Source organism: Mustela lutreola, chromosome 18 (assembly GCF_030435805.1).
Source record: "Mustela lutreola isolate mMusLut2 chromosome 18, mMusLut2.pri, whole genome shotgun sequence".
Taxonomy (NCBI): Eukaryota; Metazoa; Chordata; class Mammalia; order Carnivora; family Mustelidae; genus Mustela; species Mustela lutreola.
The window spans coordinates 29,172,367-29,200,260 of NC_081307.1; the positions used below are offsets into that span (position 1 = coordinate 29,172,367).

General features: G+C 39.7%; 1 protein-coding gene across 7 annotated transcripts in view; it reads right to left on the minus strand.

Moving 5' to 3' along the window:
• Positions 1–27,894, minus strand: part of TENM3 (teneurin transmembrane protein 3) — a 437,342-nt gene that overhangs the window by 32,537 nt on the left and 376,911 nt on the right. For 5 of the 7 annotated variants that reach the window (XM_059156025.1, XM_059156023.1, XM_059156021.1 and 2 more), the window contains 8 exons: positions 27,458–27,719; positions 22,029–22,296; positions 20,581–20,724; positions 16,027–16,276; positions 15,179–15,199; positions 6,337–6,569; positions 5,085–5,239; positions 3,433–4,307 (listed from right to left, as the gene is read on the minus strand). In XM_059156025.1, the coding sequence (XP_059012008.1) occupies positions 3,433–4,307; positions 5,085–5,239; positions 6,337–6,569; positions 15,179–15,199; positions 16,027–16,276; positions 20,581–20,724; positions 22,029–22,296; positions 27,458–27,719 (2,208 nt within the window). The remainder of the gene's footprint in view (positions 1–3,432; positions 4,308–5,084; positions 5,240–6,336; positions 6,570–15,178; positions 15,200–16,026; positions 16,277–20,580; positions 20,725–22,028; positions 22,297–27,457; positions 27,720–27,894) is intronic. The other 2 variants (XM_059156026.1, XM_059156024.1) reach the window with 1 other exon arrangement.

Here is a 27,894-nt window from a genome sequence, read left to right on the forward strand (position 1 = left end):
GCCATCAAGACAAAGACATTTTTCTCATTAACTATATTGCTAATACACCAACTGAGGAAGTCCTGATTGTACAAAGCCAACGAAACTTGAGTAAACATGTACTATCAATATCAGCAACAAAGAATACAAATTGTTAATATTTTCAGCATTGACTCTTGGTGCAGAGAAGTCCAAACTATCTGAGAAAGCAAGTGAGCAAAATTTATAGGGTACTCTTTCCATGAAGCCTGGGCAAGAGCCAGGGATGGGTTCTATCCGGCTCTTCTGTGTAAATAAACATTCACTTGTCTACACCGTTGGTTTTGCTCTCTATTCCTTCAACCAAGAAATAGTTATTGGAAGAGTTCTGTATCCCTGCAACATTCCAGGAGATGTGCGAGCCAAAAAGATAATTAGTTTGCATTTTAGAAAATGCTTCCACATTTTATTCTGTACTCACCGCAATACTGTGGCACATGACTGGTAAACTAAAGTTTGTACTGAGAAAAAATTAATAAAATTAAAACATACAAGGTAAGTCATTGAGCTAATTCTCTTCTTAAAATGTATTCGGTAGGCAGCACAGCGACTGTACTTTTATTGGTAGGCAAATTTATTGATTCTGGGTCCTCTGCCAGCTGTTTCTGTCCTAGAGAGCTTCTAATCTCAAGACTTTTAAGGCACTAGGCTAGGGAAAAAGCCGGACATGTACAAGTGGGAATTTGGGCCGAAAAGTTTAATTTCTCTTTGCGAAAGAGGAATTTGTGCAGAAAGCGGATTATAAAGCCTGCAGCAGCTCTATGGACTGGGGTCATGAAAGTCACAGAAAACAGGTATTTTTCAGTTGGGAATGGTGATTCTTGCCCCCCCCCCACCCAATATCCTTGTGGTTTTCATAGAACTTTCACCACTGTCAAACGTCCAGTATCCCTTTCTTTATAAAATCACCAAATACCATTCTCAAGTCGAACTTAGACACGCAGTATTGCACAGATACGACGGGGAATGCGACAGATATTACTGGTATTCTGGGAGTGCACCTGCTCACCAAGATGGCAAACACGGAATACGTCTGACCGGGATTCAGATGCCCCTGCCGCCCCCCCAGCACCTGCACCCAGTCCCGAGTCCAAGACAGGAGGTGGTGAACAGAAATTCTCGTCAAGACTCTGATGGTGAGGGGGTTCAGCTTGCCCATCCACAGTTGCAAATCAGTGCACACGGAATGTGCTTCTCTCTCTCAGCAGAGGGGGTGGCCTGAAAATGGCCTTCCCCGCCTTTCTTCTGCGTTTTAGTTTCTAAAGCTTAGACAGAAGAGGGGGGCCCTTGCTCTTTCATAAGCAAAGTGTGAAAATGTATAGAAAGAAAAAAAAGATCACTTGTTATTTGAGATAATGATTCTGTGTTACTTGGGTTAAGTGCCTTTTTTTCGTTCTGTCTCATACTGTAACACACTGCTTTGTCAAAATGCAAAAATGTTTCTTAGACATTTTTTTAGTCATGTCTTTTGCTGCCGACATCTAGAGAACATGTGATAAAAGCACATTTTTCTTTTTAAAAAAGCAGTATTTTTGCTCATTTTATTATAAAAATTATTTTTCAAGCACTGGTTTATTAAAACACTCTATTCTCAAATTATAACCCAAATGTCCATGTGAGTATATTTACATGCATAAATATACACAGCTTTCTATTTAGAAAAATATTTGCATAATGCGTTTGGCATTAGTTGCCCTTATTTAACTTATTTAGCTGTGACTTAATAGTTCTACTTTAAACATGATGTGTAATGACTTTTTATATTGGTGAAGATGTGATTGTGATGTATTTAAGTTAATCACAAATTTTATTCTTTAAAACAATGCTTGCCCCTTACAGTCACGAGACTGGCCTGCCAACTCTAACTCTACTTTCACTGCTGTGATGATTCTGAACTAAGTCTGGGGTTCTTGGAGAGTCTGTGAATGGAGAAATAGGTCTTCTTTGTGCACCACACTTTATAAAAAAGGTAGAAATCCTAAATTTGTTTATACTAGTCCAGATCAACTCTACCAATGGAGTATAACCCTTTCTCTAAATTTCCAGACGCGATTAAAATGCATTCGTAGGTCACAAATAAACCACTGTATCAGCTGCAAGAAGTTCATGTGTCAGCAGTCACCCACACGATAAACTTCTATGCACTGTCAATTCCTGGGAACAAATAATGACACATTCAAAAGTGGCCCACAGAGCAGAGCTTGAGTCCTAGACTGTACTAAAAACTTATTGCTCTATTTTTTTCCCTCCCTGCTTTTAACTAAACTGAAACCCTACCAACGCCACCATCATTTCCTAAAGGTCTTATTATCAGAGCAGCTCTCCTGCCCAGTCTCGTCTGATGGTAGCACTTTCCCAATACTTTTTTTTTTGCCTCTTTGGCAATATAGCCTGCTATCACTTTGAAAATGGTGCAAAGGAAGTGCTTTCCATTAACTTCCAATTTATTCCTTTCCTATTGCGATCCTAAAATGAGCAAAAGGAATGCTAAGAACAGAATTTTAATGTAATTCAATTGAAAAGGTTTGTTCCTCTGACAAAATCATGCTGCTGGGTAACATTCATTTTATTAAAAGGGAATCTGTCAAAAAAGAAAAGCAATTCAAGCTACAGGAGAACTCAGCTTTATGTATAAGATCCATTCCAGAAAGGTTGTACGGAAAATATTTGTATATTGGATCATTTTTTTTCCTACTGACTTTTATTATAATTTTAGAGGTGTACTCCTACAAAAAATACTTCTGCTTCAGCATATCATTGTAAAAATCACACCCAGGAACTCAATATTCATTTCAAGGACGATTTTGCATTTGTCAACATGCCATCTCTGTACATCTAATTTCCCCTTACGGTTTGTGTGATGTTAGTGAAGTGAAGAGTAATCGAAAATGATTTTACATATGCGTTCACTGCAAAGTACATATCCCGTAAAATATACAATGGCTGATTCCCATTTCATTCTGATTGACCTCACAAAATGTGGCTGTTCAAATAGCACACCGTCTGGGCCGCTGCTCACATATTTAGTAGGAGAATATAGTGGCGGCATGAGCCTTGGGCTTTTTCATGCACCTTCCACAGCAACCAGAACTTGCTGATTTGCATTTAGTGGAAAGGTCCTCTGGAGTGCAGTTTAGATTAGGTCTGTATGAAGCAAAACGTTAACCCTTAAGCCGAGGTTCACTGACCGTGAGGCCAATGACGCGGAAGCTTTTCAGAACTTCCCATCGTATGGGTCCCTTCTTTTGTCTAATTTTGTCTTCTTTTTTGGAGAGCGAGGGATCCCCAAATTAGAGAAGCTCCAGGTCCCCCCGAACCTGGATCTCACCACCCCTTTAGATTATATCGTTATTTTTAGACCACATGATTCTATCACAGCATTTTATAAGCAGAGCAGAATTTGGATATACTTACTCGAAAAACGTTGTCCATCCAGTCTCATCGCTCTTAGTGGCTAAAAGGCCACTATTGCCATGGTAAGTAAACAAAACTAATTCTAGTCCTTGAGCGGTCATGCTTTTCAGACATCCATTCGTTCCTATCGTCAACCATATCACTTGGTTATCTGGAGACACCACGCGTACTGGCATCCGATTTGGGTCCCGTCTAATTCTAAGAGTATTACCGCTGCTGTCTGTCACAGCGGTGATATCGTTATCATTGCTGTAGCTGAAATTGTACAGGTAGTCGCCAGTGACTAAACTTACAGTATACTGGTGAGTGCCATTGATGTCAAAGATATAGAGTTCCTGGTCAGTTGGAGAGGCAACTTCGTAAAAGTTCATAGAGTTAAGGAAAGGCTTGTTCTTTGACACAGCCCGGATCCGAATGTTGCCCAGGTCTGCGATGTACAGGGTGCCATCCGGGGAGGCAGCCAAGGAAGACGGGGCACTGAGCTTGGCGTCTTTGGCGTAGCCATCTCCGCTCTGGTAGCAGTCACAGTTGGCGTCATTTTTGCAGTCACACTCGGATGGTATCCCCGCCACCAGCGAGATCTCCCCGTCCGTGGTGACCTGCCTTATCCGGTTAATTTTCTTTTCGTCGGTCTCGGTGATGTACAGGACCCCGCTGTAGGACACGGCGATGGCGGTGGCGGATTCCAGGGTTGTCTGGACCGCGTGCTTCCCCGCGGAATATTCCACCCCTGGCACCTGGCAGTGCATGGGCCGTCCAGCAGCGATGCGCACTTGGCGGTTCTCTGTGATTTGCAGGACGACGTTATTATCCAGGACATAAATAGAGTTATCCATGGGGTTAATGGCGAGGTCAGTGGGCCACTCCAGACGGACCTTCAGAGAAAAGAAATGGCCCTGTTAGTCAGTTTCTGTGCCGCAGTTAATTTGCCGGAAGAGTGAATTAGACCGTTTAAGGAAATTACCCTTAATTTGATAAACTGTTTTAACATTGTTCCCTGAAATAGCTACTGTAAAGTAAACTTAAAAATTTCGAGGGGAGACAAATGCAGGAAATAACGTTTTAGTTAAAAATGCAGCTCACTGGAAGACTTGCAAGTTACAGCCAAAAAGCAACCTCTAAGCAGTGAGTTAATAGGTTTCAATGAGATATGAACACATACGTTCCTTCGGCTGTAATAAGCACCAGACGTCGAGGCTTTCTAGGTTATGAATACATTAGTGTTCTATTGTGTTTTCAATCAGGCCAACAGGAAAGTCCCTCATTCTAAATACAAGTCCCTTGGGACTAATCATAGTGGGTTCTTTCTACTGCTTAAAGAGCTCATGCAATCAAAAGATTAGAGATTTAAGCTGTTTTGTTCTTTCTGGAATATCTGCCTGCTGCTACTTTACTGGTATTTTATTTCGAATGCTTTAGCATTTCTTCATGCTAATTGTTCCGTAATCTCATTGAATTCATCAAATGCAGAACCATAGAAGAAAATAACTTTTTATTAGCTCCTGAGATACATTTAAACGGAATAGCTCTAATACCACAAATGCCACACATGGTATATATGCAGTTTATTACGGGGCCATCCCAGACTACTGACTTAGTCAACCGAGACGCCTAGAAAGGAAACAAACAATGCAGCTTAAGATTTTAGCTACCTGGCTGATGTGCATGCTGGTGTCACAAGTTAAAGGTCTGGCTGAAGTCAGATCGTTGGAGCCCAGGAGAGTTGATATGATTCCATTTTGATCAACTTTTCTGATCATGGTTCCGTCAACAAAGTAGATCAATCCATTCTTATCAATCGCCATTCCTTTTCCAAGAGAAGTAAGCGTGACCAATTTTTTCAAACGGGATGCATTTTTTGGGGCTCATGATCAAATTCAATGTTCAACCCCAGGGATAATATAGGTGATAGGTAGCAGGTCAGATTGTAGATTGCAAATACATTAGGAAAAACCCAACAGAGGCATTTGTAACACACATCTATGTAAAATGTAGTAAGGAAATAACTGAAATTTGTAAGAATCTCTACTTGGTGTATGAATCACATAGGTGCTCCCTGTATCTTAAATATAAAATTGTAACTTCTGTATAATATTGTTGTCTATCAATTACAGAAACAGGTCAAATGCTCTTACTCTGAACTTAGAATAAATGTATTCTAACAAAAATAGATCTGAGCCAAGGTTAGTGTTTCATTGACCTTGTTACAATGAAATTTGCTATTATGAATAATTCAGTACAACAAATGCTTTTTTCCAGTCCTTATTCACATAACAGTTGCCAGCTATAATGAAAAACAAAACAAAACAAAAAGCCCCAAACCAAAAAACATTATAATGAATGGCATAATACATGAGCAAGGAGTCAGTCCCAATTGGTTTAAAAGCTAGAAACCTTTATCACATAGAATTTTAGCTCTTGTTACCTCCAGAAATTCCTCCCAGCAAGCATTTTTTCCCATGGCATAGAAACAAAAGTTTAATAGCTTCGAACTGGGTGAGGACTAATAGCGTTGCTTAGTGATGGTATTTACAGAGGTCTGGGACTCATTCATGACAAAAAGATTCCAGGACAATGAAAGAATCTGGACACTTCCTTGAAGTTTAACAGGATGTGACCTGAATAATATGGACCCGTTGCTTTCTTCTTTGGAAAGGTGAAAAAAAAAATGGAATGATAAAAAAATGCCACGAACCCAATATTTACTGTAAAATCAACTTAGGATTCTAGCAGTTTCACACTACATGGCTTTTCAAAACACGGGATGTGAAACTGCTTTCTAGAACACAGTTGAGCGTAAACCGTTAGACTCAGCATTAAACACAATCAGGCACTAACTGGGTTTTCTGTATTATTATTATTTTTTTAATAAAAAGAAATCTTCAAATTGGTAAATGCCAGTACCTTTGGGACTCATGAGGGTTGCTTCAATGGCCTTCCCCCCATCTCCACATCTGGCTTCGTCGAACGGAAGGCACTGCTCCCCTGTCCCAGCGACGACTTCAGCATTTTTAGTCAAATCTTTTGTACCCGTAAGTGACTTTGGGCGATAAATTCTGCGGGTGTTAGTGTCAGAAACATACAAATCTCCTGTGACTGGATCGGTTGCCAGGTAGTATCTGTGAGCTGGGTTGCTGCTGTAAAAAAAGGAAAGGATCATACGTAAACATCACAAGACGGTTACCCCTAACACAGGGGGAGACTCAAGAGCAAAACAAAACAGATCATGAGAAACTGATTATAAACTGTTATTAAAGACTGGAAAACGAACAGCATATTTAAGAACGACTTCAAAGAATGAATGAGAAGAGTTGGAAGCGAGCTCTGATAGGACTCTGTTCCTCCCTTGCCTGTTGCGGAGGATTTAATTATTAAATTTATTAGAGCGGCCATCTTGAAAATAATTCCCTTTGGAAGGCGAGATGTTTTTAGCCTAAAATGGAGAGAGAAGCAAGTTCTCTAAACCCTTTTAGTTCAATGAAAAGCCATTAATAAAGTGCCCTCGAGTGACAGACATAAGGTTGATTCCATGGGAAGGGTGCCTGTCTGACTCCAGTGAAGGAGAAGGTACCACTGATTTCCCTCACTCCTTAGCACAGGGAGGTCTCCTGTTTTGCTACAAATCCAAATCCCACAGACATCTGCCCCTGACAAAATGTAGAGTCGTCTGTCCTGTGTCTGGATCGGTTGCAAGGTAGTATCTGTGAGCTGTCTGTCCTGGTTGCTCTATCGTCATCCAGAACGGTGATCTGATGCAGTTACCTTTGTCTTGAACTAGGGGGTGAAATACTAAAATAAGGTCACTCATGTGGAGGGGGCCGTCTCAGTCGGGGGCCGTCTCAGTCGCGGGCCTCGTGCTGTGAGCCGGAATGGCGACCCATCAGTTCTACTTGTAAAGCTGTAAGTGAAGCTGCTCTGAGACCTGTCTCTGAATTTGGTGAGATGTAGGCATTTGTTCACAAAACACAGCACCTCAATTTTATACATTCCAAGTAATGCAAGTGTGAAATATGTTATGTCCCCCTACCTGTAAAGAGTGGTAAGACGGACATCATCAAGGAATGGGTGAATTATGACACTTAGTTGGAATTAGAAAGTTAATCTCTTGATAAACACGCAACACCACATTCTTAGGATTAATGTAATTTTGTACATGGTGCAAATAATGCCTTCTGGAAAAAAATTCTAAAAAGAGTTAAATAATTTGGTGTCCCCATAAAGACATCAACAGATAAGAATCCAAAGATTCCACATTATCTTGACGATAAACTTGATTTTACTCACTCTTTCTTACTCTCTCTACACATGTGCACGCTCGCGCGCACACACACACACACTTTTCCATTTATTTTATATGTGAATATCTAAAAGATGTAGTGAAAGTTGAATTATATGAAAGTGTTGATTCCAAATAATGATGTAGTAGTCTTTTCATTACTATTAGGTTCTAATGAGACAATTCCCACTACTTAATGCCCTTCCTCTTAAGTGGTGAATACATGTACTTTGGGGCCCCTGTGAGAGTCTGCTGTTAAAATAGCAAGTTCTAGGTTTCTCTAGTGGGCCTCACATTGGTGGCCGCCCAGCTGGATGGTCACATGTGGAATCTGCATGGAATCTTCTGGAAATCTGAAAAGGCCTATGGCTATGATGTGGATTTACAGGGAAACACTGAGACACACACAGGCTTGAATACCTTCAGGTTTCGGGTCTCCTTTCTACTCTTCAATATTTTTTGGTGACAAGAGACATATTTGAGCTAGAAGTTTTGAGTGGGGGAACATGTATAAAAGGGTGAACAGTGAAACAAAGGCCTCAAAGAGATACAAGTCATCTGAGGTAAAACCATTTCAGACATACTGGGTTTTACCAAATGATCACCTTGCCGTGTTATTATGTCACTTTTCTAAATTGATGCCTGAAATTTTAAAGGCACAGAAATACTGGGTTCCATAATGTAGTAGATTGTTACTTGGTAATGAAGCAAAAAGCTACAACATATCAATATAACCTTCAGGTCAACTTTAAGAGGTTATTTTCCCCCTACAAACAGCCCGATACGGACAGGGCTGGTCTTTCCGATCTACGGTTGGTGACAGGGTTGCGACTCATTCCAACTGGGTCTATTTTGAGAGACGTGACACTGGAGAGACTTCTCTAGTCTCTTCTGATCTCCCCAATTATATACTAATTATAAATAGCCAGAGAGCTGGTTATGAAACACACACACACACACACACACACACACACTTTGTTTCCTTGCTGGTTGTAAATCTATGAACATGACCTCTGGACCAGACTGTCAGGGTCTGAATCCCAGCTTCTTCACTCACTAACGGTGTGATGATAACAATAATACACACTTCATGGGATGCTGACAGGGTTACAGCCGCTAATACAGGTGCGATGCTTAGAACAGTGTCTAGTACATAATACATACTCAGAGAGCGTTAGCTATTCTGCACACTTGGTTCTGTCCTGCCTCCTCTCACACCGCCGTCTTTTGCCTTGGACCTCCCTATGGCAGAGAAGCGCGAGACTGACTGTTCACCGCTTCCACCCTGACTGGCTTTCTGAAAATGTTCCTAGGGAAAAAATGACTATCTAAACTTGGAGACATTCACACTGGTTTCCTTGGTCCTGCTGTTATGCTTATAAGATCCTGAACTATTAAAACAACGCAGACCTCTTCTTTAAACACCCATTTGGAATTGCTTCTAGAGTAATGATGATAAAGGCAAATGAATAATGCAACCCAATGTAAATTCAGTCGGAGTTAGGTATTCATATGAAATACCTTTATAAAGCCACAAGGTCACTTTCAAGAAAATAGGATCAAGAAGTCTCTCTTTCTTTCACATGCACAAAGGGTGGAAATGCACCATCTTCAGGAGAGCAAGCTGGGGTCTCTTTTTTCTCAGGGTTGAAGTAATATCATCAATCGTTCCTCTGAATTTTCAAAGCCAGATGACTTGGTCTCCAAATGCATATGGTTTGGCTCAAGGACAAAGACCTTGTTTGGGGTACTCTGGGAATATTGAGCAATTTTTCAAGTGGAGGGTAATATGCCAAATTACTCATTTGAATGACATCCAAGCCCAGGATAGGGGGACTTAATCATGAAGTCCTTTTCACCCTCTTTAGGAATCTTTTCTAAAATATCTGTTGAAAGGCTATTTGTGGAAAAATCCTTCAAGAGCAACTTCTGGGAGACAGTTTCAAAAATAAAGAATATTAATTCAATTTTTCAATCCAAAGACATACAAAAACAACCCAAAGCTCAGATCATGATCTTCCCATCTGTTTAACCCACTTATAAACTGTGCAGAATTGTACAAAATAAAGGGAAAGAATTCTCCCTTGCCTTTCTTATCTCTAATATTCCTTGATAAAAAAGCATATATCCTTTTATATTTTTTATTATGCTACAAATAGGTACCTATTTATAGACCCATACGTACTTTGGCACAAAAGCTGTTCTGCACCTTGCCTTTTTTATTTAATAGTGTACAAGGGAGAATTTTAATACCAAGCTGTTCTAACTATATAAATCATGGCTTTACAACAAAGGAGAATAAAAACTTCAGGACCCTGATGAAGAATGATGTAAAGAAAGGGGCACCTGGGTGGCTCAGTTGGTTAAGCATCTGACTCTTGATTTCAGCTCAGGTCATGATCTTAGGGTTGTGAGATCGAGCCCAGCATGTAGCTCTGTGCTCAGCAGGAAGTCTGCTTGAGATTCTCCCTCTCCCTCTGCCCCTCCTGCCATAGGCTTGTGTGCACTCTCTCCCAAAGAAATAAAATCTTAAAGAATGGTATAAAAAAATTACACGTGATTTTTCATGATGTCCCTCATTTTGAGAATAAAACAGCAGATTTTTGAGGTGGCTGCTTGAGCTATAAGACATGAGTCCAAAAAAACCCGGACATTCAAATCCTAAGATTTGCTTTTACTGACGTCATCTTTACTCCAGTGGGATAGTAATAAGAGAATGTCCAAAGTGGGGCTTATATTTGCCATTTCCCGTCCTGAAGCATCTCCTTCTTTAAAGACGCAGGGATGTCTCAATCAAGCAACATATGTCTGCCAAAAGAAAGCTCTAATTTTGCACACAACTCCATTGTCCAGAATAACAAATGTGGAGGAGTATGCGATCTTGGAGAAGAGAGTTTACCTCTGGAAATATCCCCCCACAGAATGGTGGGGAATGAGAACCATGCAGCCTAGCGTGGTGGGTGACAGCTGCTTCTGAGAGCCCAGCTCCTTCTAAATGAAAAGAGGGATCAGTACCAAAGCGCGAAAACTTGGAAACTTTCAGCTGACTGCACGCAGAAAAGCTCTGACAATATATGGGATGGATCTGGGGTTCAAGGAGCCCGATATAAGCAGAGCTTTCTGATAGCGGGCTAGTACTTGCGCTCTGGCTTCCTGAAAAGCCAAAGCCCTTGAGAGGCTGGTGTGCGAGCACAAATCGATGGTGAGTTCTCAGGTCAGTCAAAGGTCTCTTGTGGAAAACGGGAGGCTACAGTGACCGAGGGCTGGAGCATGGATGGTTTGTGGGAGTCTCTGCTCACCAGGAGAAGCACCATGGTCCTCTTCTACAACTGATTGAGATGTTCATTTCAGAGAGGCTTAGGATAACATTGAGGTTTTGACTAAGGATGGCAAAATCAAAGCAAGATAAAAACCTTTAGTAACCCGCTCCTCAGAAGACTGACCCTGCCCTGCCTAGATGACCGTGATTCCCAAGCGAACTTCTCCATGGACACAGATCCAGCTGTAAACACAGACTAGATGAGTTACTCATTCTGTCATCATTCAGCTTTCGTAGACTAGAGAGATATTTGCAAAGAACAAGCTATAGAAGAGATGTCATTAGCACTTTCATCTTTTTATTGGAAATTGTGCCAGAGCCCTTAGAACACAGAAAAGCGTAAATCATATTTATGGATAACAATAAAGTGCCTCTTTTCTGGGGTCTGAAACTTTTTATACTTGCAAGCAGGGCTTTGGGATGTGGTATTTCTGTGTCTGTTTGATTTTTAAATATGAAGTCAATAAGAAGTGCTGAATCAAGCTTTTATAATCTTGTATTTAAACTTTAATTGATTCAAGTTCACAGACCTGTGATCGGCATTTTCTTTGATCTCTTAATTGGTAATATAAAATTCACAAAGTTGATTTTTAGGCTCACATATTTTATGGCCTCTTAACTGGCATTGCTTAATTAATTTAAGTTCCTTTATTTTGGAATTTTAGAGAATTGGAACAGAGATGAGCTAAAATTTATTACCTACAAAAGGAGTTTGTTAGCAAACTCATACTATAAACCTACAGGGGAGATATTTAGCATAGCTAAGAGATCTTTAAAATTTTAAGGCTTTCAGAAGCTTCCTTTTATGTAAAAAATTTTGTGTGTTGATTGATTAGTATTTATATCCGTTCATTCAAGTATAGCTTGAGACTTTTATTTGATATGATATCCTGGCAGCACTTATTATATTTGGTATGACAGAATACTCTGGATTTTAAAATAAAAAGACTATGTGTTTTTATATTTATTTTGTTATTTAATATTTTCATTAATTATGTTCCCCATTAGTCCAATTCATGAGACTCTTTAATAGTATACAAAACTAGTAAATGACCAGAATCATGCATTTTTATATATTACTTAATCATTAACTGCCTACACTGTTCATTTTTGTATATTTAGATGTATTTTCAATATCTTTTTCCTCCTATCATCTGTTCCTAAGCCCCTTATGACTTTGATGCTAGCCAGCACAGTGGGGATAAAGAGAAAGCCAACAGTATCCTATCAACTACGATGAGGAAGAAAACATAGGCAAATAGGAAGAAGCACCTGGAAAGAATTTTATTTTTTTAAGCAAAATAGAGAAGCTCCAGTGAGTTGACATATTTTGCCTTTGTGAAGTCCGTTTTGATTAATTAGTTATTGAGCAAATGGAATCCCTATTTTTGTCCTCTCTTTTTTATCATCCTCTTCTTCATCACCCTTATATAGTATGTTCATTCTCTGCCTTCCTTTATATTATGGGTGGGTTTCCTTCCTTGCTAGCCATACTCTTTCAGGTACCTAGCATCTCATGGTTTCAGGCAACAGCTTTCTAACCGATCCTCAAATCATCCTGAACACTGGTATCAGACTCATCTTCCTCGAGGGCCATTTTGAGTATGCCGCCATCTTGTTCAAGGTCAGAAAATGGCTGTCCACTATATCTGTTGTCCTACAGGACAGAAGAGCGATTCCTTAGAGCACTCAAGGCCCTAAGTAATCTGACCCTACCCTGACTTTTTACCTGTATCTCTTACTATTTCCCACATGGATCCCCTGCTCCACCCAGGTAAATCTGACTCCTCTTAGAACACGTCTTGCTCATGCCTTTCACAAACCCCAGTAACGTCCCTTGTTCTGTATTCTTTCTTCACAACTGCCTCCCAACGCCTTTCTTCCTGTTGCTCTGTTTAAGCAGACTTCATTTTCAGACCTAGGTCAAATATCACCTTCCAGAGACTTTTCACTTATCACACCCCCATCCCCAGTAATCTTTTCCCTCACAGAATTCCTCTCACAGTATAAGCCCTGGACATAACAAAGTGCCAAAGCAGGATACTGATAATGTTACTTAGTTTGTTACTTATATATCTTGTTTCCTCTACTAGATTGTTTAGTTCTGAGAGCATGGATTTTCTTACATTATTATTTGTCAAACTGCCTAGTACATGGGAAGTGATCAGTCAACACTGATTTAACGAGCATGAATATCAATATAAAACCCAAACAGTGCGTTTTACATGCATGGAGCAAAAGGAAATGCAGGAGCTCACACTTAGCCAGGATAACGTGCGGGGGAGAAAGGTTAAGGAGGGTCATGAGAGAGGGAGCATAGTGAGTATCACTGCCCGACAGCAGGAGTTAGTACATAAAGAGCTCATATTAGAAAGTATTGTTAATAATAATGGAGCTCTAACCTCTAATCAATGTAGTTTTTTTTCTCAGGGAGAGAGATTATAGCTCTAAGTAATTTGTCCAATGATTGTGAAATAAATCTAGCTTTTTGTGTACCCAGGGAATTATCCCACAGAATTCTAGCCATTTGGACACATAAAAAACTGACTGCACGGTGTCGTGCAATGAACACGCTGTTCAGAGTGGTTCAAATCCCTGTTCCCCACTTCTTAGTTATGTATCTTGGGGAAAAAATGCTTCCTCCTCCCCAAAGCTTCCTTGAGTTTCAGTGACCTCATCAGGAACCCCAAAGGACTATTGTTTGGATCTGCAATAAAGTATATAAAACGTCTGGCACCGAGCCTGGCAGGTGAAGGGATGGTTTGTTAAAAAGGAGCTGCTTTGATCGTTCTTTCTGTATGGCCTCCAGCATTTTCACATTTAGTTGGTGTGTGCACGGGTCTGTCTTCCCTCTTTCCTCCACAGTTACCAAGAAGGCGAGGCCAGAACAATTTTGATATTTTGCTGTGGATTCTAATAGCAGAGCTTCGTGTGCTCAGCAGTCTGGAGAAATTTACTGTTAATCTTAGCACGTGACGAGCTATTAGCTGAGAGCACAAGCTCCATAGGGCATCTCATTCAGCACAAACTCAATAGGGCATCTCGGGGAAAGGTCCTGGGGCCATGCCTGGTCATACGGATATGCACCAGCTTCTCATCTTCTGGGGGAACCTTGTCTCTTATTCCCTCCTTGTCAATCTCTGCAACATTGTTCCAGTGGGTAATGCTGATGTGCTCATCTCAAGGATGTCACATAAACTATTTCTAATTTTTCTACCCGATATCATTTCATTAGATCCTTTACTGGCCAAATGAGATCCAGCAGGTGCAACAAGTCTAGCTTTTTTGGTGAGCTTTACTTTAAAATATATTACTTTTTTTCCCTTTTTTGTTGCCCTGTGGGAAGTTTTTCAGTCAAAACACTCTATACACAAGCTTTTGCTTTGCCTTCTCTACCTAAGGACACATTGCAAGTGGAATCTGAAAAACTTCTGAGCTCACACACTTGTTTCAACTGTTCTCATCCTAAACTTGGAAGAAAGTCTTTTCCTTCATAATGGTGTCCATGAAAACATTACTTCTTAAAACGCAAATCTAGTGACTCTCTCAACTTGGGAAAATATAAATGACCATGGTGATGAAATTTACCAGGAAGTTAACAAAGCCTAAGTATTAGGATTCCTTCGTACAGTTCCTTGCAAGCCCAGTGAGGTCCCAGGGAACATGATCACATGATCTTACATTTTAAAAAATTTGCCACAGTAAAACATTTTTCAGATTCTTTTTCTTAAACAGAATCTCCCCAATTGAATAAGCTTTGGGCCCAATAAACCAAACTAAATGTCTTGAAGTCTCCTACTCTGCTTCAAATTTTGTTCTGTTCAATATGGCTTAGATTATGTGAGCCAGTAACTGATGTCTAGAAATATATTTATTCTATGGACATGTTCCTTATAATTGTTTTTTTTGGTGACAAAATTTATTTTATTAACTAACTTGAAAATAGCTTTTCAGATTATGTTGCATAATGGAATTTGCAACATGCTACATATGAATGGTTCATTTAAGCAGTTTTCATTCCTTAGATGTTCTGTGATACTGAGTTTCCTCTCTCATGATGAAACGTTCTTAGAAAATAATGTCAGAGAGTCACATCAACATGTAAAAAGGACATTTGAAAATACACAGTAACCTTTTAGGAAGATGCTTACCTATGTCTAAAATCTTTATTTCTTGGTGGAAGCAGATAAAAAGGTGGGGGGAAAAAAAGCACAGTTAGAAAAAGTTTCTAAAATATAATGAGTTGCATACTGAGATTTTAATTATTTGAATGGAAAATTGCCAACTTAAGCAGAAATAACACTGGAAAGGAATTTCGTAAGCCAAGGCTTATCAAATAATTAACAGAATAGGATGATTTTAATAATCGCACTTAAATGAACAAGGCAAAGCAACAATTTGTGACTTTAACTTTTGGTATTATGGCTAACGGTTTAACCCAACTTGAAGATCCAATATTCTAATGGAAAGTTATTGCCTTACTCTTATGTCCTGATACTGTAGGGAAATATTCTCTCTTCATTTCAACCCATGTGACATAAAAGAGTAACAACCTATATCAAGAAGTATTCTGAAGAACTAAAGGAGTTTAAAAGTCATAGTTCTCTCCTATTGGAGCACAGAAAATGCCCTGAAATCAGTAAGACATTTTCTATGTTGGGTGCCTTTACACTCCTGTATACATTTATGGCACAGAATATATATGTTGTGCTTTTCCTGACTTTAACCAAGAATCTGACTTTTTTTCAGGAAGAATTTTAAACATTGGGAAGGTATACTTAAATAAATAAATTGGTCTATTAGACTAAACACTTTTTCTTATAAAGGCAGGCTCAGCTTTGGTAACAATCCCAAATTAAGGGGCTGCCCGTCTGGCTCAGGTGGAGGACCACACAAGTCTTGATCCCTGGGTTGTAAGTTCAAGCCCCATGCTGGGTGCAGAGATTACTTAAAAAATAAAATCTTAAAAAAAAAAAAAACAAATTAAGGAAAGACATACCTTAGTTCTAAAACACTTGTTACATTTCCAGAAGGGAATATTCGCCGAACATAGTTGAAATCCCCTACATACAGGCTGCCATCGATCCCGCAAGCTAATGCAACCGGGGCCAACAATTTATTACCATCGGCCTGACCATTGCAACTGGGGCATGAGATGCTGCGCCTCCGGCCATTTCCCATGATGCTACTGACAACCGGAGGCTGTTGGGAGATGAACTGGTTTTCCCCATTGCCCTTGTACAGTATGCCTGGAAGACACAAAATGCATTGTTCTTGTAATACAAAGCAGAAAGATGAAAAGTAAACATGCTCACTCTAGGTGTAACTATAATTCAGTGCTTTGTGGATATAGACTGGGAACATTTACTTCAAGTTCTCTCGGAAAGAACAAGAACTCTATTTATTTAACCTGGTGTAAAATATCATTTGGCAAAACACAAAGGATATATATGAAAAGTGCTGTCTGTTTTGCATGTAAGGGAGGGCTGGTGAAAGAAACAGAGGACTAATTAGCAAAATTAAAAGCCCAAATTGTCGACATCGGTGGTTCTCAAACTTGGCTACACAGTGGGACAGACTGGGTCTGTTCCACTGATGCTTGGATCTCATCCTGAGAGCTCCTGATTTAACCGGTCTGAGGGCAGGCTTTTAGGAAAACATTCCAGATAGTGTGCCTGGACGGCTTAGGCAGTTGGGTGTCTTCCTTTGGGTCAGGTCATGATCTCAGGGTCCTGGGATCAAGCTCCAGGTCAGGCTCCCTGCTCAGTGAGGAGTCTGCTGCACCTGCTTCCTCTGCCCCCACCCCACTTGCGTGTGCACTCTCTCTCTCTGTCAAGTAAATAAATGAAAAAAAATTTTTTTAAAGATTTTATTTATTTGACAGAGAGAGCAAGAGAGCACAAGCAAGGAGAACAGCAGAGGGAGAGGGAGAAGCAGGTTCCCGCTGAGCAGGGAGCCTGGGCTGGATCCCAGGATCTGGGGAACCCGACCTGAGCTGAAGGCAGATGCCCAATAGCCTGAGCAAACCAGGTGCCCCAATAAATAACATCTTAAAATTAAAAAAAAAAAACCTAAATCTCCGGATGACCCTAATATGCAACCAAATTTGAGAACCATTCTACATGTTCTTCAGGGAATAATAAGTTTTCCAATTGCTTAACGATGTTATACTATTATGAATTAATCCAACCAACAAAAATGTGCACCAGAAATATGAATTTCTTCCTTCTGAGTGTATCACTGAATTTAAAAATGTAAAAATTACTTTATAGAAAATAAATTTAGACAGTGAGTGTCAAACCCCCTATATACTATTATGCTGCCAAAGAAGGTTCTTCCTGGTTATACTCGTAACTGACACGAAGATGCATACACACGCCGTCATTAAAAATTCCAAACATAGCAAAGCTGTTATGGAAGGGCAACTTATTATTTAAGGAGAATTCTGCTTTTAGGCATGCAAGTGCCAATCCTACTTAAGACACAATGTCAGTTTGCGCCATTAGGGTCCTCAATAAAAATCTGAGAAAAAAAAAAATCCCAGAAGAATAGTAAATATTTTCATAGTTAGAAACTGGATTTGAGTTGTAATTCTAATTTTATTCACTCTCCATTATTATCTAGAGAGCAGATCAGTGGTTTCCTCCTGGCCTGAGGTACTCTGGATGGTCAGCTGTCACTGTATTTCATGACACTTTGCAGAGGGCTATTATCTGTATAAACCGTCTGTTGCTTGGACTTCAGAGTTGTACGTATTATGTATTTATTGATTGAATGTTCTCTATTTCAAAGCAGTTCTTCAAGCCAATGCTTATACTTTTTAGCAGCTACACAGTTAAAAGAATTAATCCATGAAAGTACAAACAGGAAACTCAAGAATGCGTTTTTTTCCTCCCACTTCGGGATAATTTTAAAATGAAGAAGAGATCAGAATGATTATGTTCTTCTTATAGCTTAGCACATTTTTAGGTGGATTCTATGATTACTTTGAAATGCTTTTTGAGTGATGTAATAATCACAGAAAATTTACATAAAGAAATCAGAGAAGATCAAATTTAAAGAAAAATAAGCCAAATAAGGCTGGACCGAACACGTGAAAAGCCTTTTGCCTTGAATCTTCAAAGAATACATTAATGTTACCTAAGATCCTTCTTTCTGCGATTATGTTATTTGACAATTATGGAACTCTATTTTCCTGGAAGGGCCAGGTCTGTAAGTTTCATGCAAGAATGCTACAAGCCAGCCTACGGTTCTGCTCAGCCTGATGTATTCAGTCATTATTTTAAACAATTGGTCCTTCATGATTCTCCTCTATTATGACAGAAGAAAAAGATGAACGTTAGAATATTTACTTCCACGTTCCAGGCCTGCAAACACCTGTCACTGTCTCCATTTCGGCCTTCTCTTCATCTTTAATACGTTTCATAGCTCACCCCGCTTGTCACGATTACAAATCACTTTGTTTAGTCAATTAGACACATGTCACTTTGAGAAGCCACTCCTTGTCAAACGGTTCTTGGATAAAATTTGAAATCACAAGCAGTTTACCCCCTGAATTAGGTCACCTCACATTTTTAAAACAACATATATTTTATAATTTATAGCAATTTGTGGAGGACAGAATTTGGGGTAGCCTAGCTTCTACAGCTGACCTGATATTTTAATAAAAGCAAACTATATATTATCCTGGTAGAGGGTGTGTGTGTGTGTGTGTGAGACAGAGAGAGAGAGAGAGAGAGAGAGAGACACACAGAGTATCTAAATTTTTCAAATCCACCTGAATTCTAAACTCAGTTTTGGGTATTGTAACAGTGTAATTCACCATTGTTACAAAGTGGGTTTAAGGCATGGGCTTTCTGGAGCTCTCTGCCTGTTGACCCCCTACCAGCTCATAATCTCTTGGCAAAATCCTGGGGCTCTGAACTTGACCCTATATTCTCACAATAACTAAAATGTTTCTAGAGAGGTTCCCCTGGTTTGGTTTATAAAGAAATTCTGAAGGAATCTAGCAATATGTCAAATTGTGTGAAATATCATTTCACATCATTTAATCGGGAGCAGCCAGGGGCACATTGGGCATGTGGCTTTGCATTTTGAAAGCCTGTGACTGTGCCTGGTGTTCCCAACATGACAGACGGAAAAGTACGGCTTCAGACCCCGCTGATGATTAGGGATAACATATGGAGCGTCCTTCTTGGTTAGGAGCCTCGCTTTTCCCAAGCGTGTGCTGCACGTGGCACTAGCTATGGGCTCTGCTCCCAAACCTTCGGGCACACTCACTGAATGGCAACCCGATGTTCAGAATACAGCTGGACCGGGCGAAGAGCTCAGTGCTGCTGTAAGGTAGGAAACGGGTGGAGGGTTTTTCTCTATCGATTTGCTCGGTACGATTCTCTTCTAGAGGCCAGACACCAGCGTTCTCCAGCACTGGCTTGGACACTACTGTACATTCATTATGTTTGGAAATCGAAAATGTACCCTCTCCAGCTCTGACAACAAAATTTTTTAAATAAAAAGAACAGATATCAAAGTAACATTAATCTGAAAAAGTGACCAATACTCATAAACATTTAGTTGTATTTCGTGCTCAATTCAAAATTCCGAACCTTCCAAAAACCTTTGTGAAGTCCAAGATAGAGATTTTACCACAACTGGGAAATCTCCTATTGGAAAGGGAGATTTGGCAAGGCAGGGTAGAGAGGTACTAGCATAATATGGTTTAGGATGGGGGGCTAGAGGAAGTCACCTTAAGGTTCTGCTTTTCTAGAAAATACTTAGGTGTGGGCGGCATGAGGGCAAAACGTCAAACACACAGTGAGGACAAGAGAGTTCGTTTAATATAAACCACATTCTTTATGAGATTATGCCGGTCAAGTTTTGTAAAATAATTTATATCTCCCGTGATATATGAAATATCTGTTGTCAGAGAATATTCCTTTATAGTATAAGGTTTACTATGAGTAATCCCTCTCAATCCTTGCTTTCTTCTCAGATTATTCCTTTATTTTTCCTAATAATTACAAAGTAAGAGCATATGGAACCCAATCTGAGCAGGAGAACAATTTTTTCTCACATATAATCTAAGAAGAACTGAAAAAAAGTCTACATGCTCAGAATAGGCTAATTACTTAAGGATTAAGACCTATCAGAAATATTTCAGTAAAGTCACATGGATTTTTTTTTTTTTTTTACTTTAAAAAAAGTTCCCCCTCCCTCCATTTTTGGTAAACTTTCCTAAAGCACCCTCAATCAACTCTGGGCTTACTATAGAGTTAGATACCGCTGGGTGAATCTGTGTGAAGACTACCACATAGAGTACTTTCAGTGCAGCACCAAAGTCATTTACATTCAAGTGGGAGAACTATTTTGGTGATGAATTTATGACGGATTCAAAGTTCACAAGAAGATTAGGTTGTTCCCACCTCAGACTGGTAGAGTCTTTAAAAATCTATCTTTATTTTTTCTACTAATTCTAATCCTACAGCATGCAGAAGATAAAATGTTGCCACAATCTATTCAAGGCAAGTGGTATTAACTACAAACAAGATCTTACCATTCTGAACGTCCAACACATGATGTTTATCTAATGTCCAACCACCCATGTTGGAAGCGTCTAATTCATAGCCTTGTAAAATGGCGGTCCTCTTTTCCCACAGAGTCAGGTCCAGACATGACTCGTATTCGTATCCAACCGACACTGGAATCAAGACAAAGCATAGTACATCTTCTCAACTTTTTTTGATAAAATTTATTTATTGCAATTTATTATTTTGATAAAACTGCTTTTTTCCACAGTTGTGTTCTAAGACTCTATTTCCACTCATTTATGCGTGGAGATTATTTTTATATGAAAATATCTGACAACATAGAAGGTGTTTTTCTAAGAAACTATCTTCAAATATTATTTTTCTATTGATTTGATCGGAAACTAGTATTTTTTTCCCCTCACACCATTTCTTTCCCAAGGGGTTCACAGCACAAGATGAAGACCAGATTGGGCACCTGGTTAAGCAATTAGATCTGATAAATCAGCCCCAGGTGGTGATCAGATGATAACAACTAAAAATAATATTTGCTATCTGAGTAAGTAGAGCTGTTTAGTTTCCAAGAGTATTAAAAGTTGCACAAAATGTTTATGACAAGTCAGGTTCAATACAGCAGAGAAGATAGTATGATCATGACGACATATTCACATGTTACTATCAGGACTGAACGGTAATGCTAGCTGTAAATTACTGTGAACAAGTCACCAATAAAAAGCTTCAGAGTTCTTATGAAACATGGATTTTAAGATTTAGAACAAAGTGAAAGGAGAAGCAGCAATTATCTGATTGATAGGAACTGAGTCAAACCCAAGTTATACATTAATTTCAGAATAAAATATCTAGAATATTCTCTGGTAAAAACGAATAGAACAAAAAGTATCCATCAGTTTTTGCTGGTCTCAACCTGAGCATGAAGCTAGACCATATATATGTCAACACACCAATCTCTGATCACGTTGTCCCGTCATTCCGTAAGGAATGGGCTTTTAAGAATGTCATTCTACAAAACTGATTCCTAGTCAAAAGAGCTGAAATAATTTTGGGACACAAATATTGTCTATATCCTTTTAAATATCATTATGTGTTGAATCAACCCTATTAGATACAGACCACATTAAAAAAAAAAAAGGGTAAGGAAAGCTAAGGAGATAAGGTTAGCAAAAAACAAAAGGTGAAAGAGTAAGCAGGACAGTGAGGAGAAATTGGAATCTCATTCAGAACATTTTTGAAGACAGAATTTCAGCCAGAAAAGAAGGGATATTTTCTCCATATCACAGGGAATACATTCCCTTTTCCCATGGCAGGTCTCCACCAACCAGCTTAAAATTCCCCAAGGTCCACCTTACTGTCTTCCCATCTGTTTATCCAGTGATTTCCATGGGTGACAGTCGACTTCATGGGAGTTCTGACTTCAAGACAATTATTTTGATCCAGACTATATCGATGTGGAACTTACCAACAGCTTCCGACAGACCATAGACCTTTTGGTTATAGGCGTCTGTTTTATCCCATATAAAAGTATAGGCCAGGTTTGGCGAGGCAGGAAACCACTTCTGAAAGAGTCTTCCTACCACAGCCACCATAAGGTGAACCTTCATTAAATTAAACGGTATGACAGACTGGGTCATGGTGATCTTGAGAACTGACTTATATCCCGCCGCTCTGGAGCTCAAGTAGGAAAGTTTCAAATCTGTTCCTGGAATGGTCGTTTCTTCATGGAGCACCTAGGTGTGCATAAAGTAGAAACTTCAAACTTGGGTCACAGGTGAACCATTAGCTAAAATAGATTTAAAGGAAATGAGCCCAGCAACTGAAATAGGACAGCAAAGACACATCTGAGCTGTTACTTTATTCGATAATTAAAAATAACTCTGCTGCCAGCCCAATTTTTCTCCTCCTCAAAGCTTCTTGTCACTCACTCAAGTTCATCACACCTCAGGTGCTACTTCTCATACAGGACACAGAGCCGACACGCACGGACTTTATTAGCTCATAGTCACAGCAGACTCTGACTAACCCATCGTTCACCCCTGTCATCCTGGAGAATTTGAGCAGACATTTGTAAGATGGTTAGCCCAGAGCAGGGATGCCGTCTGGGCCAAAGTTCTGGCCTATGACAGCTGCCTCATTTAGGGATTAGACCTACATCTATGGCCTTGGCAGCTGAATGGTCACAGCCTAGAAAGACAGGAGTGGGTACAGAAAAGACCAATTCCATTGGGTTAAATTGTAGTGAACTCCATACCCATGCTGAGAGGTAATATAACAGATGCATATTCTCATAATTAGTTAAATGCTGAGCGAGGACTCACTGCTGGTTTTTGATATGATGGTAGATGGACTAAGAGGTCAGAGCTGCATAAATTCTCCCGGAGAGAACAACTAGTATGTTATTGAACACACACACAAGTCCCTCAATGTGTACTTCTTGAGTTGAAACTGGACTGTGAAAAGTTAAAATAATTCCCTGCCTAAGAATGCTCTCCTTTTTAGATTTTAAAAGATCATATTCTTAACCCCACAATTGACCCATCACTGTGACTGGCTCATTGAACATCAACAAATTTATATCGACCTATGCCAAAGTATTTTAGAAATATTACATTATTTTGAAAAATTTAATTATTTTGAAAATGTATTTGTGTAGCATATAACGTCTTTTCCTGACAGCGCAGATGCTAATGACCACTGCTAAGCTCCTATTTGGCTAACAACGGTAGGTTTTCAGAGGTTTACTACCCTATGTATCTTGCAAAGTACAAGGCCGTCTAGGCTCAAGACTCTGCACCAAGAAGTCACCATTCTGTCCACCAAGAATTAAATAACATTCTCCAAGATTTCCCCATGTTGGCTGACCAAGATTCATTATTCAGACTGTTAGAAAAATCTTAGCATAGCAATGTAGCGGTCAGTAGAATCCAGTCCTCTTGCAAAGAACAGTTGGGATTGATGGGTTATTTGTCGTCTCCAAATTGCAATGACTGTCATAGGGCCCAGGATAGTGAGGCTGTAGTGGTCAGTCTGCGTATAAGCGAGTAGCACCAGAGAATGAACTGAGCAAACCACCACTGTGGCCGGGGGCCAGTGGTGGCGTCAAGAGCAATGGTATGCGGTCCCATGGACGAAGAAGGCATAGCTCTACTCAGCACCTGCTCACAACTGTGGGGTTTTCCTTATGGAACATGCGCACTGACTTCGGCCACAGAGACTCTGAAGCCCAATAGTTTATGGCCGTACGGAAACTTTCTAGAGCCGTTAGACTCACAGAGAACATTACATTTAAGATTGACAGCACTTTGGTGTGGCTGTAGGCTACAGAGTGAATAATGTAAATGGAACTCATTGTTCTTCCATCATTAGGGTGAAATATCAGTGGGTTGGCTTGAAAAATGGATTCTGTGACTCTTGAAATGGCTCTGAAAATGTAAGTGATTGAACCCTAAGGCATATAATTTATTTCCCCTTAATTTATTTTCAAAATACTTTCTCATAAATCGGATAGGTTTTCTATATGTAAGGTAATCTTTCATTAATTAAATAGATACTTCCTGTGATCTGGTAGGACCTGCTTCTCTAATTCGAAATATCATATGTTATCCCTGATTTTAATAACAGATTATTATCTTTGTCATCATTAACCTACTTCCATGGAACAAATATCTGTAATTTAGTTCATTAAAACATGTGTTTCTCCTATGTAATTTAACTTGACCGTGTTATTTTGCATTAGTGGGAAAAGTACACCCAGCCAGGGAGGAAAAATAAACATCCAGCCTATTTTTTGCCATCTGTGTGATCTGTAAGCCCCACTCTTCACCCCATTAAATATTCAGTTAGACACTATAATTAATATAAAAGAGGTAATAAAATATGAGCCTTACTTTCTTTAATTTTGTTATTTTTGTTTTGTTTTATAGTAAATTAACAAATATTTTATTTTATAATAAATAAAATTTCATATCCAGTCATTAAAAAAAAAGAAACTATATCTTGTCAATTCTACCTTCCAAATCTCAGTCTAATCTGTTCCCTCTTCTCCACTTCCACCACCATGCTGAATGTTGGGCCCTCCCCATCTCAGTGCCGGCTATGTACAGAAACACAGTGAACAGTAGTCAGTTCACTGATTTCTCTGTCTTCTTCTATCAATTACACATTTTGCGTCTTGAGTTAGCTTTAGAGAGATCCGAAAAAGGGACCATGGGCCCCCTGGTTCCACATTGCCTAAAGAATTCAGTACCACTGTGTGGTATTTTGGGGCCACTCATAATCTAGCCCCAACCTATCTCTTACATGCCCTATATTTAAGTAGCTCACCAGTTTTAATACACTATCATTTGTTTTTACCACTGTGTGGTTGCTTTCACATTGTCGTCAATCTGGAATATTCTTTCCCCACTCTGAAGGCCTACCACCTCTGGGACGCCCTTTTTGGCTTCCTTAGGAATAGACCTCTCTTTTGAACATGCAGAGCTCTTCCTTCAAATCTGGATCACATTTAGAATGGTAGGAATCCGTGTCTGTATTATTCTTTTTATCCTTGTAGAGTACCTCATATATGCTGGGCTCTTAGTAAAATTCTACTACATGTCTGCAGACTGTTTGGTGGAATGGAGGGAAAAAACCCAACAGATCCTTCAGGCATTCCTGGAATTGCTGACTATTTGAAACCCATTTCAATGACTCAGTTTACTAAAACTCTGCCACCTATAGACAGAGTCTCGAGGTTAAATCTACTTAAGAAGTGGGCTAAGAAGTTCAGAGCTACTGTAAGATGGCCTCTGGGGAGGAAGTACTACATTGCACAAGGTTATAGTGAACTTCCAAAAGCTTTAGCTCAAAGCTGGCTTGACGGTTACGCAGTAAATCATTGAGGTGTCTCTTCTGCATTGTATTCGCCTGTGAGAGTTCTTAACCTGTTATCCCAGACCTTCTTGGCTCCTCTTGTCTGCTCTCTATTTGCACTCCTTCCCTAGGGGATCTCCTCCTATGCTTTCTATTTTTCTGTGTCACTAATGACCCCCAAGTTTACGTTTTACTCCCAACCTCTGCCCTGGACTCCGTTAGCACACATCCACTTCTTATCCCGTCAGCCCCAACTTCCTTTGTCCAATCCATCATCATTTCTCCAAACGGAGACTGTCTCCTACCTGGTCCCCTTGTTTCAACCTTTGCCCAATATAGAAGATTCTTAGTGTAGCAACTACAGTGCCCCTTTGAAGAAGGAAACCAGTAGAGGTGCCTGGGTGGCTCAGCTGGTTAAGGGTCCAACTCTTAGTTTTGACTCAGGTCATGATTTCGTGGTTGTGGCATTGAGCCTCGCACTGGGCTCCATACTCAGCGAGGAGTATCTGATTGAGATTCTCTCCCTCTTCTGCCCCGTGCCCCCTCCACCCTCTGCGCGCGCTCTCTCTCTCAAATAAATAAGTAAAATCTTAAAAAAAAAAAAAGGCGGCCACGGTCTTCAGTGATTGGTGGTTTGTGTGTCACCCCTTCCCTCAAGCCACACCTGCTGGTCTCTGTGCCACTCTGTGAACAAGCCAAGCATGGTCTTTGCTCGGAGCTTCTGAACTTGCTCCCAGCGCGAACTGCAATATCCTTCTATTTTGGGGCTTATTCTTTCATTTTTCTTAAACTTTCTGCTGAAACATCAACTTATCAAGGAGGCCTTCCTGGACCACACTTTGCAAAACTGTACCTCCCGTCAACTGACCCTGTTTTATCTTTGAAAAGTAAGTTGTATTCACAAGCTGACACACATTTATATGTATGACAACATTTTTTGTCTCTCTTCCCATTAGCTCTAAAGCTCTTTGAGACCAAGGAGCTTTGGTCTGATTGGCTTACTGCTTCACTCTATTCTAACAATGCCTGATGTCAAATAAATATTTCAAGAGCGAATGGGACAAAGCTGCTCTGTGCTGCTGTATTTTAGAACCAGCATATTTCTGGGGTGTTTGGGTGGCTCAGTTGGTGAAGCGACCAACTTGATTTCGGCTCACATCATGATCTCGGGGTGGTGGGATGGAGCCCTGTGTCCAGCTTCATGCTCATGCCCCTCCCCCCTGCTCAGTCTGTCTCTCTCGCAGATAAACCTTTTTAAAAAAAATAAAGACCACATAGTTTTACTTAGCCATTTATGAATAAAGTCCAGTATTCTTTTACCTAATGTCCTATCTTTAAGACCCCAAGGTTTTTCTAATTGGACAGAAAGAGGAAGGAAGACAATCTCCAGATATTTCAGAAGATAAAAGGAATAGTGAAAGTCTGGTTATTTTTAGAAAAGTTATATAGTTTTTTTCCCCCCTGAGGAGAACAGGCTTTATCATAAACTGTTAGAATGTAAGACTTAATACCAAGTTTTTTCAGATAAAAATGTCTTGAGAAAATTAATGAACATTTGCTGCTAAAAATCATCTTTTCTGATCACTTTTTTAACTTATAATTATAATTTAACAGAAAGTCATTGACAGTAATGACCACGTATAACAGCACTTGTTACCCTGTCAGTAGGACATAAGGAGCATATTGGTATCAAAACCTTTTTCCAGTGAACAAGTACATGAATGAAGATGTTATTCACTGTTGAATTTAAGCTGTTAGCTACAACTAAATAAATATAAACAGACATAGTATAGCCTGAACAAAAAAAGTTTTTTGAATATATCTTTAGGAAATAACTAGATATCCTACTATAGTATTAACTATTCATGCACACGTATACCCTCCTTCCCTCCCACCGCTACACACCCTACATTCTGTGTTTCAGTCTGTGGAATGATTTAGGATGGTGCTGGAATTCTGAAAATCCTTTTTTAAGATTCTTTGGAAACCACATGATCTGAAAACAGTTTCCTTAAAAGTACCGCCGCTAGAACATCCTACCTGTGTTTCGGGAATAATGGGGCTGTCTTCAGGAGAAGATCTGAAAAACGTAGATAAAGGAGACGCCACGATGATGGGATTTGGCCTCACAAATCCACTCAGATCACAGCTGGGAATGTCATTCTCTTCCTTCTTCATGACGAGGGTATCCATCACATAAAAGACATTCCATGGAATCCACACGGTATGGTACTGAGTGAGGAATGGGGAGCGTTCGAAGACCAAAGTAAGAGAGGCCCCGCCATTTGCCACCAAATCAAACCTAAGAAAAAACAAGATGACTTGGTGAATTATTTGATCCCACACCGCTTCCAACAACACTCGGCTCCTTAAATAAATTCGCTTTACAAAGGAAACCAACTTTTCTCCCAACCCATATATGACAGAGTTGCAAATCTACAGGAATATTAAAGTAACTATTCAAGGAACACCCAGAC